General features: G+C 39.1%; 1 protein-coding gene across 1 annotated transcript; it reads left to right on the top strand.

Annotated features, from left to right (window-relative positions):
- The first annotated feature begins 2,596 nt into the window (after positions 1–2,596).
- Positions 2,597–16,015, top strand: dph5 (diphthamide biosynthesis 5). Its single transcript, XM_067415793.1, has 7 exons — positions 2,597–2,929; positions 4,637–4,761; positions 5,790–5,898; positions 10,338–10,458; positions 11,932–11,971; positions 15,012–15,115; positions 15,294–16,015. Exons 1-7 carry the CDS (start codon positions 2,795–2,797, stop codon positions 15,524–15,526), a joined length of 867 nt encoding a protein of 288 aa, XP_067271894.1. The 5' UTR covers positions 2,597–2,794; the 3' UTR covers positions 15,527–16,015.
- Positions 16,016–17,177: the final 1,162 nt, after the last annotated feature.

Genomic DNA, 17,177 nt, shown 5'->3' on the forward strand with positions numbered 1-17,177 from the left:
TACAAGTTCAATGGGGTGGAGACCAGATGGTCCATGAGCCTTTAGGGCTTGTAAGCCTTATATTTAGATTAAGGACCTTTGACTGCACTCATGTTCATTCATTACAGGTATCAGCTGTCTGTAACAAAAGGTCCTCACCCTAATTCACAGCCTATTAACCTACAAACAAAACAGGTCAAGCTCAAAGTCCACTAAACCATGCTTATTAAGTCCCATGGATTTATCCTGACTCACATTATGAGTCATAGTCATATAAACATATTTTGAATTGTTTTACAGCTTCAGAGGCAGACAGTCCTACATACAACTATTAGACATCAAGGGAATCATGTCACATTAGTTGGCATCATTGTAATTGTTATTAAGGTTTGTGCAATGTTTTCAAGCAATTTAAACAATCATAAATCATGAAAAACACCCTGGACTCTACAACATAGTAAAAGTGCTCCAAAATACTAAAAGTGCTGCACAAAACATAAATCAACAAAACAGAAAGTAATAAAAAGTTGCATTCTATGGTATTTGGGGAAGATTGTGTGCACATTTGTCTTTATAATGTTTCTCTGCAATTTGTGGGTGAAACCGATGGCTTTACAGAGTAGCCTAAACAGCAAACAGCACAGTAAATAACCCTGAATTGGGCTATTATTTATACTTTTGCAATAAATGACACAATATGGTTGTAATTGCACTGAATTTGTGGTTTTAAGGTTAGTGAGAGTTTGCCTATTAAACACCTAGAATTTATTTTAAATGAATGTTTTGGGAGTTGTGTGGCCATTATAGATCACACAAAGACAAATGTGCTAAAATAACAATTAAATGCAAATAAAATGAGAAATGTCAGTTTAGTTAGTAAACAAATGTCTGCTTAGTAAAAAATAAAAACGACTCTAATATTAACACTAATATTATTCATATACACCTTTTTAAATATTGTATTATATATTTTAATAGCCCTTATTAAAGTTAATTGTTTTATATAATATATTATTGTATGTACATTGAGGCATGGACTCTAGACTCACTAGACCCCTGAAGGTGTACTGTGGTATCTGGCACCATGATGTAAGCAGCAGATCCTTTAAGTTCTGTAAGTTGCAAGGTGGGGACTCCATGCATCGGACTTGTTTGCACATCCCACAGATGCTCGATTGGATTGAGATCTGGGGGATTTAGAGGCCAAATCAGCACCTCAAACTCGTTGTTGTGCTCCTCAAACAATTTCTGAACCATTTTTGCTTTGTGTCAGGGCACATTATCCTGCTGAAAGAGGCAACAGCCCCCAGGGAATACCGTTTCCATGAAAGGGGGAACATGGTCTACAACAATGCTTAGGCAGGTGGTACGTGTCAAAGTAACATCCGCATGGATGGCAGGACCTAATAGCACCCAACATTGCCCAAAACATCACACTGCCTCCGCCTGCTTGCCTTCTTTCCATAGTGCATCCTGGTGCCATGTGTTCCCCAGGTAAGCGACGCACACGCACCCGGCCATCCATGTGATGTAAAAGAAAATGTGATTCATCAGACCAGGCACCTTCTTCCATTGCTTTGCGGTCCAGTACTTACTTCCACTATTGGTGCTTTCGGTGGACAGGGGTCAGCATGGGCACCTGATTGGTCTGTGGCTATGCTGCCCCACAACAAACTGGGATGCACTGTGTATTCTGACACCTTTCTATCAGAACCAGCATTTATTTCTTGAGCAATTTAAGTAGCAAACAGTAGTATGTTTGATCAGACCACACAGGCCAGCCTTCGCTCCCCACGTGCATCAGTAAGCCTTGGCCACCCATGATCCTGTCGCCGGTTCACCACTGATCCTTCCTTAGACCACTTTTGATAGATACTGACCACTGCAAACCGGGAACACTCCACAAAAGTTTCAGTTTTGGAGATGCTCTGTCGTCAATTTGGCCCTTGTCAAACACTTTGCCCATTTTTTCCTGCTTCTAACACATCAACTTTGAGGGCAAAATCTTTACTTACTGATACTGACTAAAACATCCCACCCACTAACATTTATACCAACGTTTTTTGCCACACTTTTTCCTTCCCACAAAATTCCCACTGCGGTGCCTTGATGCAGCACTCTGGGAACAGCCTATTCGGTCAGAAATGTATTTCTGTGTCTTACCCAATCTTTTGCAGGTGTTTAGAGTTAATTAGTTGATTCAGATGATTAGCTCGTTTCGAGAACCTTTTCATGATATGCTATTTTTTTGAGATAGGAATTTCATGAGCTGTATGCCAAAATCATTAGTATTAAAACAATAAAAGACCTGAAATATTTCAGTTGGTGTGCAATGAATCTAAAATATATGAAAGTTTAATTTTTTATTATTACATTATGGAAAATAATGAACTTTTATCACATATGCTAATTTTTTGAGAAGGACCTGTGTGTGTGCAGGACCTGTGTGTGTGTGCTTATATAAATTATTAACCGTGCTGCGTGCACAACATCCTAGACACAATAAATGTGATTTTAAAACAAAGTCTAGTTCAGCCTTGCTTTTAGTCAGCATTGGCTACCGCCTATTTTCTTTCTATTTTTTACAGCCTACAGCACGCGACATTGTCGTGAAGTACTCTACGCTTTACGGCAGCGGTTGTCAGTTTCTCCATGTGGCACCATGTGAGTGCTGAATAACAGTGAATAGTGAAGAGCTGAATGTATACTGCAAGCTTTTCAGTGTCTGAAACAGTTTATTAACAAATAACCATTTTGTGAGTAAGCCTTTTAGCGACGTGTAACGGAGAAAGCTGCTGTGTTCTCTGGTCAAGAGATGTTATATTTCATCGGTCTTGGTCTGGGCGATGCTAAAGACATCACTGTCAAAGGTTTAGAGATCATCCGACAGTGTAGTCGCGTTTATCTGGAGGCTTACACGTCCATACTGACCGTCGGGAAGGAAGCTTTGGTATGTGGATCATTAAACATACATTAGGTCTGAGTCCTGGTGGTTGACAGCTCGATGCGTATCTCGATAAAGACTGATTGCATTTTTGAAATACTGCTGTATTTTGAGACCCCAGACGCAAATATGGCACTCAGTTACCAGCAGTATGCAAGTTGATGATAAATAATGATTCCTAGAATTATCAGAATACTTTTTATTGTTAAAACTAGTTTAAAAACACGTCATAAAATTGTGATGTTTATGTTCTTGTGTAATGTTCTAAAATGAGTACTAATAAAAGTAAAACTTAGTAATTTCATAAGTTTTTTTAACATATTTTTCAAGGCAAACAAATGTTTTAGAAATGTTTAAATCATGAACATTTATGAATATATATATATATATATATATATATATATATATATATATATATATATATATATATATATATATATTCAATAAATAAATAAATAACTAGGCTATAGTTATTTGGTTACTCATTTTGACCTGATATAGCCGTGCCTTTTCATAAAAGTTCAAAATATGTGATATTTTTAAGGACTTTACTGATATAGGTGTCCTGTGATAGTTTTCTTGTCACTTGACAACAAAATGACTTCCTGGATGTTGGTTTGGCCACACTGACTGATTTGGCAGTCGAAAGTTTTTCAGTTATTAAAGGTTTAGTTTACCCTAAAATGGAAATTCTGTAATCCTTTACTCCCCCTTATGTCATTCCAAACCCGTAAGACTTTCGTTCATCATCTGAAAACAAATATAGATATTTTTGAGGAAATTTAAGAGATTTCTGCCCCTCGATTGACAGTTATGCAACTACCATAAAGTTAGTTTTTTTGAAGCTTCATAAAGTTCATAACGAGATCCGTGAACTAATCCATATGGCTTGAGGATTTTCTGAAGAGACTTATAGGATGAACAGATTAAAATTAATTTTTTTCCCCACATATAAACATTTATCAATCCGCACATCAGTTGTAAACAGAAGCTTAAGTATGTTTGCTTGACATGCGAAAATCAGTGAGGTTCATTCTGACGTGAATTTTTGGGTGCAAATGATCTTTTGAAAACGTTGGCATTTTTGGGTGAACTAATCCTATGAGTATTTTGTAAGAAATAATAATGCAAGGTTAAGCAACTGTACTTATTCCAATATTTCATTTTTATTCATATTATAATTAAAAGAAATTGCACCACATTTGGGACTATTTTAGCCACACAAAAGCATATCCGAAGTAATATTATTCAGAAAAAGAAAGGTGGAAATGGTGTACTTAAAGGGTTAGTTCACCCAAAAATGAAAATTCTGTCAGTAATTACTAACCCTCATGTCGTTCGACACCCGTAAGACCTTTGTTCAAATTAAGATATTTGTGTTAAAATCCGATGGCTTAGAAAGGCCTTCATTGGCCACAATGTCATTTTCTCTCTCAAGACCCATAAAAGGCACTAAAGACGTCGTTACAAACTCCATCTCACTACAGTGGCTCTACAATCATTTTATGAAGCAACGAGAATAGTTTTTGTTCACAAGACCCCCCCCCCCCCCCATGTAGGGTTTTAGGTTTTTTTAAATAGTTTTTTTTCCGCCTTTGATAAAATACAACCATTTAAAAGTGCCACAATGATATAAAAACCCAAGTATGAAATTTACATACATGAGCATCAGAAATATTGATATATTTATGTTGCCATTGTTTTCTGTCGAAGGAGGAGTATTATGGGCGCGAGTTGCTATTGGCAGACAGAGACATGGTGGAACAACAGGCGGATGAGATCCTAAAGGGAGCAGATGTCAGTGATGTGGCATTCCTGGTGGTTGGTGATCCTTTTGGGTAAGACAAACAAACGACTTAAAAATCTACAGTAGCAATTCTCAGCTGTTAAATTCATATTTAATGCATCTGATCCATATGTACAACTGCAAACTTGACCTGATCTAAAGCATCTGTTCAGACTGTTGAAGAGGATTTACCCTCAACAATATAGTTGGCAATTTTCATTTGAGGTTTCTGTGCATATTTGTCATATGATGTTGCCCTTGAATCACTCTTATGTTGCCATCACTTATACCACAATCCCACAAAGTGCAATGACTCAGATGTTGCACTTTCTTTGAAAAGCTTTATCAGCTTTACCCTGTTTTAATTCACATTGCATTATAAAATAAAAAAAAGTAATTACATGAGAAATTAGAGGAAATGTTCAGACTCATTTAGTTCATTTTGATTCTGATAGTGCGCTTAACTACAGTTAAGTGCACTTGAAAGCATGCACGGCTTAAAATACATTTCCCTTTCAACCATAAGTATAAAAACAACAACAACAAAAAAACATCAGAATACACTTCCTACTGCCTAATAGAAGATAAATAATGGAAACCTTTCTTATTATTCAGAGTATATGCTCCACAGAGTGGTTGAGCAACAATGCTGTGGGCTACAATGATATCTGTCTTACGAGAAGTGGGATGTGGACGCCTGAGGTCTGGGTACTTTGAGAACTCTCCAGAAGAGATGAGCTAATTACGCAGCACTTTCCCTTCTCTATCGTTTGTAGTCACGGTTGCGAAGTGTTTGGCTCCAGCGGTTTTCCATCCAAACCACCAAAGCCCACATGGAGGGAGGAGGGACGGGGGTCTGACTCCTCATTTTCCTGCTCTTAAGAACGTGTGGGTTTAATAAAGTTTAATGATATATTCAAAATTGAAAAGGATAAGCGTTTGTGGCGCAATTTGGATTACTTCCACCTTGTAAACAGCACAACACAGTAGTATGTTGACAAGTAGCCAATCTGCGGCTAGCGCATGTTTTGGATTCATCTACGCAAAAAAACAAAAAACTGAATTTTTGCTTTTCTCCAGCGCCACAACCCACAGCGACCTGGTTCTGCGAGCGCTGAATGCTGGGATACGGTATCGTGTAATTCACAACGCCTCCATCATGAATGCAGTGGGCTGCTGTGGAATGCAGGTACATTTACCGTTATTTGGCAATTTTTCTTGTGCGAAATTCAGTAATTTCAATAGGAACCTACGGAAGTGGGAATTTAGTGTCAGGGCGAAATATTTCCTCACATAGGTTACACAACTGGTTCAAGTTGCTCATGCGAATATGTTGGCAAAAAAACAACAACAAAAAAACAATAAGAGTAATCAGTTACATCATTTTTACAAAAGTTACGAAATGTAAAGTTTAAGTTAAGATCCTTAAAGGGATCCCCTGGTGTTGAGACTTGTATGGCTTAATATAACATAAATGATGTCTCTTACTGAATTATGTAGTAGAAAACCCATGAAAGATCTACGTTATTTTAAAAATCGATTTTATATTTGGACCATGGGCGGCGCCATTTTGTTTGCGTTCTAGGTTGATGACGTAGATTGGTTGAACTCCTCAATCAGCTGGCATTACCCGTAGCTATTTTTACCACAACGCAACTCGAAAATTGTTTCAGAGTTAAACAAAACCAATGAATTGCTTTGTAATTGTACTTAAAACACACTCAAACATACATGTGCACACAAACTCACCTACACAAACAGATCAGCGGCCGGGCACACACACCTGACAGACTGCGTTGTGTCTCAATCGAGATGTTGGGCTGCTCAGTCTCCATGACAGGGGCTGAATCCGAAATCGACCCCCTATACCTTGAAATAGGGCATTATTTGAAGGGACGGCCATTTGTAGTGTTGTCTGACACCATAGTGGACATGTTCGAGTGCAGTCATTCAGTCTCACGTTCCACCGCAATAACGAGTGTACAGCCGATTTACACACAACAGCTGTCCGACTTCACGCACTCGATCGTCTTCATTCACTCCTTCAAGTTGTATTAGTGAACAAAAGTAGCGAAAGTAATTTGTGTCTTAAAAGTGAAAGTTTAAAGATTGAGGTTAATTCACTGAGCTTGTGCTCAAACTTTAATGCACAAACCAATCCCATGCATCATCACCAAAACATCCTGCCTCTCTTCCTCACGTTAACTTATCCCATCATCCTACCTAGATATTTCCCTCTGCTGGATACATTAGGCATTACAGTTAATCTACTGCATATCAACAGTCTATCTATGATATCAACACAGGGAATAGTGATGTATGCGCGCACGCAGTGCGTGTGTGTTCGCGCCGATCTGTTCGCGCCTCATATGTGTGTGTGTGTGTTTGTGTGTGTGTGTGTGTGTTCGCGCCGATCTGTTGGGGTGTGTGTGAGTCTGTGTGAGCGAGAGAGTTTGTGTGCACATGTATGTTTGGGTGCGTGAAGTCGGACAGCTGTTGTAAATCGGCTGTACACTGCGGTGCAACGTGAGACTGAATGACTGCACTCGAACATGTCCACTATGGTGTCGGATAACACTACAAATGGCCGTCCCTTCAAATAATGCCCTATTTCAAGGTATAGGGGGTCGATTTCGGATTCAGCCCCTGTCATGGAGACTGAGCAGCCCAACATCTCGATTGAGACACAACGCAGTCTGTCAGGTGTGTGTGCCCGGCCGCCGATCTGTTTGTGTAGGTGAGTTTGTGTGCACATGTATGTTTGAGTGTGTTTTAAGTACAATTACAAAGCAATTCATTGGTTTTTTTTAACTCTGAAACAATTTTCGAGTTGCGTTGTGGTAAAAATAGCTACGGATAATGCCAGCTGATTGAGGAGTTCAACCACTCTACGTCATCAACCTAGAACGCAAACAAAATGGCGCCGCCCATGGTCCAAATATAAAATCGATTTTTTAAATAACGTAGATCTTTCATGGGTTTTCTACTACATAATTCAGTAAGAGACATCATTTATGTTATATTAAGCCATACAAGTCTCAACACCAGGGGATCCCTTTAAGCTAATTCATACATTCAACTTAAAATGATCATGTAATCTCAACTTAAATATTTTTAGCAGTGGAAACTAGATTTTGGCTAGATTTAACTAGCTAATTCCATAAATGCTACCTTGCTAATTGGTTACATAATGCTTTGATATCATTAGCATAGCACTTGCTGAATGAAGACAGCAAAATAATACATTTAACATATATCTGTTCTCTAACTAAGCTCATTCTCACTCGTCACCATGATGGTAACGCTATAAACAAAAACAAAAAAGAAAATGTTCTAAACTAGCATAACACATTACACACTACATTAATATTGCACAAAAAAAACATTATATAAGTTATTTTTCGCATTTACTCTCCCTTTTGAGAATTTTGGCAAAGCATGCTGGGAAATAGAAATCCCAGCCCATTTTCAGTCAAATTTAAACGTGTCTAAATAAAAAGAAATAAGTTCATACAACTCAAAACAATGAAACAATTCAGCTTACTTAAAATATATCAGTTTTGTGAAGTTCTAAACACTCTTAAAAGTTCATTTGATTGAAATAATTTGTTTAATTTGAGTTGGCTCTTTTCAAGCCAATTCATTATTGCGCGTTAGTGTTTACAGTGCAACAGGAAGCTGCTTGGTTTGAAAATGACGTCTTTGTCAGTTGTGCTTCATGCTTCGCTACACAAAAGTTTGCCGAAATGTTGTGACGCACCTTAATGCAAAGCTTCCCCATGGTGTCATTGTCAACATGTACGTTCCAGAGAACGTACTTTGCTATCGCTCATCGTTCGTGCCCAGTCTCTCGTGAAAATGATCAAACAGCATTACGGCCTTTGTGCTGTAGGCGTCCCAGCGGAGTCTATCAACGGAGCCTAGTGGCCATCAATAACAGCCCCCTGTATTGACCTGTCAGGGCAGCTTTGTGTACCAAGAGGCCCCAGATGCCGCCCTAAGCTCACGATAGGCATTTTCAGTTGATCTGAGATCAGTGGTGCCATTTCTCAAAGATATTATTTAGGTAGAAAAAGCAGGTCCTAAATCATCTACCGCAGCTGCCGCTTTCAGCTACAAAAGGATTTGGTAGGTTAACACACATTGCAATTTGCAATGTTTGGGTGCAGATCAAGATGTGCTAATTGGAGGTAATCAACAAATAGGGATGCCAGGAAAAAAGTGAGATTCCCCATATAGTATGTATTGTTTTGTTTTTTTGCAACTATCTGTCATTATTGTATTAGAAGGATTAGTTTTGTTCTGCCTCCCCATGACAAGGTAGTATTCTGAATGACGATCTTAAGTCACAACGAAGTGGAAGTAGGGACAGATCTTTTGCAGTCAGCTTGCAGTCGATTGTAAGAAAGGGGTGGAGTTTAAGCAGACAAAATGATACCAGCATACAGAGAGAAGACTCTGACATTTCGACGGATCTTTGTGACATTGTTGATTACAAATTACAGTGTCAAAACTAAATTGAAAGGGCGACATGCTGAATTCATATGGATATTTTACAGGAAAATGAAAGTTATGTCCTAATTTCATTGCATTCTGATTGGCTTTCTTTCTTTTGCTGAACACAAAATATATTTTGTGTTGTGTTTAACTTTTTTTGTCCGTACGGTGAAAGTCAATGGGGTCAAAAAAAAACAACAGCATTGGACCCCATTGACTTTCATTGTATGGTCAAAAAAAAAAAAAAAAGTTTCAAAATGTCTTCTTTTCTTAGATTATCAGCATGCTAACACCTGCTGAGAAAGCATAAGACTATCAAAAAAAAGATATCGTGGCCATGATTTAAAAATTTGGTCCCACATTATTTTGTGGCCATGTTTTCTAAATTCATTCCCTCGGTTTAATTGAACTACAACATTGCCACGATTTAACCCAAATGGTGAATTAATTCATAAGTATAATGAATAACAAATTCCTAATTTTTGGTTACGATATTGTTTATTTTCCCCATCATATCATGTGCGGCACCTTGTGAAAACGCTCTCCATGAAGTTCTGACTCTAAATTCCATCCCTTTAAATCATCACTATAGAATTTATTAGAGCTAAGCAAAATGTAATGCATCTAGGTCACTAGTCGGCCTAATCTAATCCTTTTCTATTTTGTATTTTAATTTTAAATTGTAGTTACATTTTTAATAATTTAGTTGTGTTATGGTCATATTTATTATTTGTTTTTTTTTGTCTCTTTTTTTATTTTATTTTAAATTGCAGTTTTAGTTATTTTAGTACAAGCAGAAATTTGAAATCTTGGTAACCAGCTAAAATGAAATAAGTTTAATTTCATTTAACATTTTTATTTATTTTTGTACGGTTTTCGTATTAGTTATTATCTATAATAACCCTGGTTGGGTCACATCGCACTAATATGTGCTTTACAATGTCTGTAGAACATGACAGTTTGTTGTGTCAGCTGTGCGGCACTCTAGTGTTTACACTGATGTCATGCTTTCTGAATAACAGGAAGCACCTTGCCGCTGAAACAGAGCTGAAAATGCTCTACGTGAACACACTGACCCATGCAAACATAGATGCAGTGCGAGTAAATATGTGATTGCGTTTTCCTCCTTAGTTGTACAACTTCGGGGAGACAGTGTCCATTGTGTTTTGGACGGACTCGTGGAGACCCGAGAGCTTCTATGATAAGATCAAGAAGAACAGGGATATGGGCCTGCACACGCTGTGCCTGCTGGGTAAGCACTTCCTTCGAGTCTTTGTGAATGGGATGCTATATTCAGACAGAAAGTTATGTGATGTCGTCGCCCAATTGGCATGTTCTGTCCCCAAGCTATTTTTTCATGCATGCATGTTTGTTGCATCTTTAATAGTCACTGTAGCAATGAATGTGTCAACCAGACGCAACGACCACCGTGTTTTGACACCTAGTCAAATAGACGTTTCCCTTCAGGGGCATATTAGACTTGGACCCGGTGCAAATGCTTTGGTACCCCCAAGGCAGATGGTCGCAAATAATTTACGTTTAAATCTGTGCCGTGGAGATTTCCAGCCAACTCTCAATAAACCCCCCAAAGTAGCAGTGGGATTTCCCAGTGGAAGGCATCTTTGGTAATGAATGTTGGTAAAATCGTAGTCTACGGCTTGGTGGTCGTGCTTCATTGGCTGGCGGCGCCAGAGGGGGAGGGGCGGGAGTCCCCAGGTGCTTCCCAGCTGAGGACAAAAATGAGCAAGAGAGGGATCAGTGTTATTAACCTCATTATTCAAAAGCAAACAGAGGGAGGCGGGGATCGAACACCTCCCCGTCCACCCTTGGCCGCAAGTGCGCTTATCTAACACAATAACCCACAGACACAACAAAAGCACACACACAGACAAACACAAGGACTATACACTGCATCTATTCATCATAACATCGCTAACAAGACATGGGCTATTAATCAAGATGGCAAATATTGGGTCAATTTATTTGCTGATGTTTCTAAATTAAATCCAAAATATTAATAGATGTGGAAATTCAGTTCTGTTTCGAATGTTGGCAAGCAACACAGCCACTTTTTTTTTCCAAACTGGAACAAAGTGATTTAGAATTTTTACAAATACCATTAATTAATGGATTTTATGAATTTTTTCAAAAAAATGTTTTTACAAATGTCATTACGAATTGTATGCCTTTAAAATAAATATAAAAAAACATTAATTCTGTTGTGTTTTCCTCCCCAAATATAATTGCTTAATTATGATTTATATGTGCATTTTCTGATATCTAGCCTACTAATTCAAATTTTGCACAATGTAAAGTTAAAAAACGTTGACGTAAAAATTTTCGCTATTCTAAAATGCATTCAAAAGATAGTAGCAAACTAAGAAGTTGTCTTATTTTACAATACCTGAAGTCTAGCCTTGAACTTTCAGCCGGTTGGTCTGTTATTTATGAACATTTTGAGGTTAACGTCGATGCTTTCGGTGTAGACGCGGTGTGAGAACATGACTGGTCATGATTTGTACATTTGTCTTTGCTTTGTTCTCAATATGGGCCCCTCTCAGGTGCAGTCTGAAAATGTACTTAATTCCAGACTGCATGGGGTTAACAGCCCCAGATGGAGGGGCGACTGACTATTTATGATGTGACAGTAACATCCAGAGAGGCCTAGTTTATAAAACCCAAGCTTATTGTGTCGTACAACTCTTACAACTCCCCTTTTTCACAGATATCAAAGTCAAAGAGCAGTCCATGGAGAATTTAATGAGGTAAGACTCGCGCTTTCTGATTTTCTGTGGGGTTGAGGGGGCTCTGCTGATTTATATCATGTCTGTGGTGCTTTTCCGGGAGGGGCGTTTTGTGGTTTACAGCAGACATTGAGTTAACATTCATGCTCAAGTTGCTGGGGGGCAGACTGGTTGAGCTGGAAAAAAATAACAACAGTAAAAACCGTGGTAGCTTGTTTGACTTGGACGCGTGATATGCTATCATGGACCTTCCCTGGGCCGCCTCCAGAACTGCCACAGTATAATTTTCCCATCTGAAGCCTTCAGAAATATGTTTTATCGGCAACAGGGAACTTCATAGTCTGCTTTCAAACTCAAAAGTCTTTCCGAAAAACCTTCACTGGTGTTGAACTTGAGTTATTTCTCCTCATAGAAGATGGCTGTTAACTCCTTGCTCTTTCCTTGGTGTCCTGTAATTATCTCCCCCCATGGTTGCACACTTTGTGTAATTTTATATCCAATCCACATAAACCCCAAATGGGTTTTAGTGTTCCACTATGTACGCTATAAGGAGACGAGCATTAGGCCTGGTGCGTGCTCACTGTTCTAGGCTGGAAAGTGTGCTAATGTCTCCCAGATTTATTGACTCTGTTGTACCATTACTCGGAAATGGAATAACCATATGCTGCATGATTTTGGTCACAGTCAGATGCTTGTCCAGTGAGGTTGATGCCCTTCACTGCAGGGAGGGGGAAATGGCCCCAAAAAGAAATTCAAAGCATGTCTCCAGCTTCCTAACGTTGACTGATTTCATCAAGGACAGACTGATGGCCCATTAATGAGTAAAGCATGCAAAGTATGTTACTTCAAAGCTCAGATGTAAATTGCATTAACGGGCATCTACCTGCTTAATGTTTTGGGACCACCGGCAACTTCTAGGTATCTTTGCATTATTCACCCAAAAATCTCAATTCTGTCATCATGTACTCACCCTCATGTCATTCCAAACACTTAAGCCTTTCGTTCTTGCTGAAGCTCAAAAGTGCTGCGTAAAGCCTTGTTTATACCTTCGCCTGGCTCCGCAGCGCGAGCCTCCGCTGACTGCGCGCTCCTGCCCAAACGGGCGAGGCGTTTATACTTGACGCGCTCGCCATTCTGCTATTCTTTGAAACGACAGAGGGTGACAGAGGGTGACCGACAGAGGAGTGATTTTTCTATAATCCATCAGGAAAAAATGTCAAGAAGAGGTGGGCTAACGTACACAGGGGGTGATATTTATTTAGTACGCTTCACCAAAAATCACACTACAAAAGAATCGTGTCAAACTCAGTAAACCGTGATATTATTACTTGTGACATGAGAACAAAATATATGCTCACTATACAACTAAATTAACGATCTCTTAGATATTTCCTAATTTCACTAAACATTTTTATTTAACATGGATCTTAATTTAAAATGGCTTATTTCTGCTTTTGTAGGCTCATTTAGTTAATATAAGCACCTAATTTCTATTTTGCAAACCTGGGTGCCGGTGTGATAAGACGTCATGCTCGACTAGAGTCACGCACGCTGTTACAAAAAATGCGCTGCACACCGCCGGGTGAAATGGGGTCTTAAGCACCCAACGCGCACTACCGCCCACTCCGCATTGATGCAATTTTTGCCGCACGCACCCTCGTGCTCGTGCGGAAACGTCAAGTATAAACAAGGCTTAACACGAGAATCAACCTCATTGGTTCTTGCACTAGCTAAAACGTGCTGCGTAACACAAGAATGAACCTCATTGGTTCTTGCACTAGCTAAAACGTGCTGCGTAACACGAGAATGAACCTCATTGGTTATTGCTGAAGCTCAAACGTGCTGCGTAACACAAGAATGAACCTCATTGGTTATTGCTGAAGCTCAAATGTGCTGCGTAACACAAGAATGAACCTCATTGGTTATTGCTGAAGCTCAAACGTGCTGCGTAACACAAGAATGAACCTCATTGGTTATTGCTGAAGCTCAAACGTGCTGCGTAACACAAGAATGAACCTCATTGGTTATTGCTGAAGCTCAAACGTGCTGCGTAACACAAGAATGAACCTCATTGGTTATTGCTGAAGCTCAAACGTGCTGCCTAACACAAGAATGAACCTCATTGGTTATTGCTGATGCTCATACGTGCTGCGTAACACAAGAATGAACCTCATTGGTTATTGCTGAAGCTCAAACGTGCTGCGTAACACAAGAATGAACCTCATTGGTTATTGCTGATGCTCATACGTGCTGCGTAACACAAGAATGAACCTCATTGGTTATTGCTGAAGCTCAAACGTGCTGCCTAACACAAGAATGAACCTCATTGGTTATTGCTGATGCTCATACGTGCTGCGTAACACAAGAATGAACCTCATTGGTTATTGCTGAAGCTCAAACGTGCTGCCTAACACAAGAATGAACCTCATTGGTTATTGCTGATGCTCATACGTGCTGCGTAACACAAGAATGAACCTCATTGGTTATTGCTGATGCTCATACGTGCTGCGTAACACAAGAATGAACCTCATTGGTTATTGCTGAAGCTCAAACGTGCTGCCTAACACAAGAATGAACCTCATTGGTTATTGCTGATGCTCATACGTGCTGCGTAACACAAGAATGAACCTCATTGGTTATTGCTGATGCTCATACGTGCTGCGTAACACAAGAATGAACCTCATTGGTTATTGCTGATGCTCATACGTGCTGCGTAACACAAGAATGAACCTCATGGGTTCTTGTGGAAGCTCAAACGCGTAATTGATATAGATTCGTTTTATGATCTCTTTATGAAGTGTCAAAGGGATAGTTGCGTATGGAGGGACAGAAAGCTCTTAGATTTCACTAAAGACCTTCATTTGTGTTCTGAAGATGAATGAAAGTCTTATAGGTTTGAAATGACATGAGGGTGAGTAATTAATAACAGAATTGTCATTTTTGGGTGAACTCCTTTAACTCCTCAGGTCTAATTTCGAGACTGTCAGGGATTGAGACAAATTAATAGAAGACACCGGATTCTTCTGCTCACTTTTAAGTTTACAACCCACTTTGTTTCCAGGGGTCGAAAGATTTATGAGCCTCCCAGGTACATGACTGTCGCTCAGGCAGCTGAGCAACTCCTGGAAATAGTACAGAACAGACGGGATCGGGACGAGGAACTGGGTAAGAAACTCTTGCAAACCATTCTGAATAGCATGAAAACCTAAATGAACTCTGTGGTTGAACCATCTGGACGTCTGGCCAACTTGTCTCGACACTGGCAAGCATTGATGGAAAATTGAATTAGATTTGATTGAAAGCTGGTTTCATGGTTTATCCTGTGTTCTTTCTTTCAATGCAGCAATGACTGAAGACACAGTGTGTGTCGGTCTGGCTCGGGTCGGAGCCGAGGACCAGATCATCCGTTCCGGGACGCTGCGCGAGTTGGCCTCCTGTGACCTGGGAGGACCACTTCACTCAATGATCATCAGCGGACACCTTCACCCTCTGGAGGTGGACATGCTAAAACTCTTCAGCGGTCCCGAGGGATTGAAGACCTTGAAGATGACCGATAGTTCCACATATGTTTCCTGATATGCAAGAAGCGTGTGGTCCTGAAGAGAAAGGTGGACAGAAGTTGGCCCACGTGAGAGCCCAGAGCTGTCCGAGGGTCAGAAGAAGACACAAATGACATCATTGTTGTTCCAGATCAAATTTGGCCACTTGAAATTTTAACCACCGGTTGCATTTCATCACAAGATGTAGATTGGGAGTAAGATGGTTATTTTGATGCGTGGCAGTCATGTTCATGCTGTCAAAAAAATAAATGATGGAATTATAACAAAGGAAATGGAAAAAGTTATTGTGGACCAACTGCATCTGGGTTGCATTAGTGCCTCTGAAACTGAGCTCTCTTTGAAATTGGCATAATGTTTCCGTACCAAGAGCCTTTCTTAATGGAACTTTCTCAGTAAGAATGTAAATAAGATGAAAGTGAATACTGAGATTCCTTTGAGTATGTACCCGCCTGTGTCATAATGGATGAAGATCGATTTTCATAAAATAAAGACACTCATTTCGTTGCCTCTGATTACATCAACGCCCAACATGTGGTGGGACTGTTTTCATCTACATCTGTGGTTTTGTTTGTCATCTCTCATTTCATTTCTGTCAGCATGAATTGCATAGAAAGCGAGTAACGCTATAGTCAGGAACGAGTTTGACTCTTTCTGGTTTGTTTATACAAAGTCAAGTACGAGTTCATGTGTTGAATTTAGAGATTATTATTTTACGCATCTGCTTTTTTACTGCCGTCAAAGCCCAACTTTCATACAACTATTTACTGGTTCAATTGAAGGTTCACCTTTAAGGGGAAAAATTGTTTTAAGATTATTAAAAGTTTTCTAACAACCAAATATTCTTTAGTTATATTCGATTGTTTTTAGGTGTATAATGAAGGCCTACTTTGTCATATCATTTTTGCAGAACGGTTTCAGTTAACATTATTTTAAGTAACTGGTTGAAACAAGTTCTGTGATAACACACTCAAGTATATCCTGTTTTTCTCAGAAACATTGTTTATTCTTAAAAACGAGAAGTGAAATATCAGTGTAAAATTGTGTGTATACCCTTTCAGTGGTAGGGTTGAAAACAGTGCATTCAACCCATATGTCGTTTGTTAATATTTTTTAATATTTTACCCCAAAAAATTCCACATGATCAAAACTAACATGTGTTTGACACTTGTTTTATGTAATACTGACCAGGAAATTAGAAATCAAAACCTCAAAAAACATAATTGGACCGTTCAAAAGCAATTGAACATTTGCAGATGTCCTTTCTTCATTCAACCCATTGCAGTGCAGAATATATATTTTTTTACTCAGATTTATAATTGCAGCTGAAACGTAAGGTAAAGGTTTATTTATATGAAGGAAATCTCAAGCCATTTTAAACTGGAAACAGTCTGTGTGTCCAGACAGGACTAACCGATCTTGATTAACTGTTTCCACCTATTACTTGAAAGGAAATAAACAGTAATAGCCTCTGACATTTTACTGCAAATATGTCAGACTTGGCTACTGAGGCTTTTACCTTCTTGTGCATAAAAAAAATGAACAATTGTTTAACAATTTCCATGCATGTCATTAGCTGTATGTTTGTAAACAGCTGCTTACGTGTCATTCTGTCAATATGAGGTTTTAAAAAATCTGTTCATACACCATGCATTAACCAGCAAAGCCAA

This window comes from Pseudorasbora parva, chromosome 14 (assembly GCF_024679245.1).
Source record: "Pseudorasbora parva isolate DD20220531a chromosome 14, ASM2467924v1, whole genome shotgun sequence".
In the NCBI taxonomy this organism is placed as follows: domain Eukaryota; kingdom Metazoa; phylum Chordata; class Actinopteri; order Cypriniformes; family Gobionidae; genus Pseudorasbora; species Pseudorasbora parva.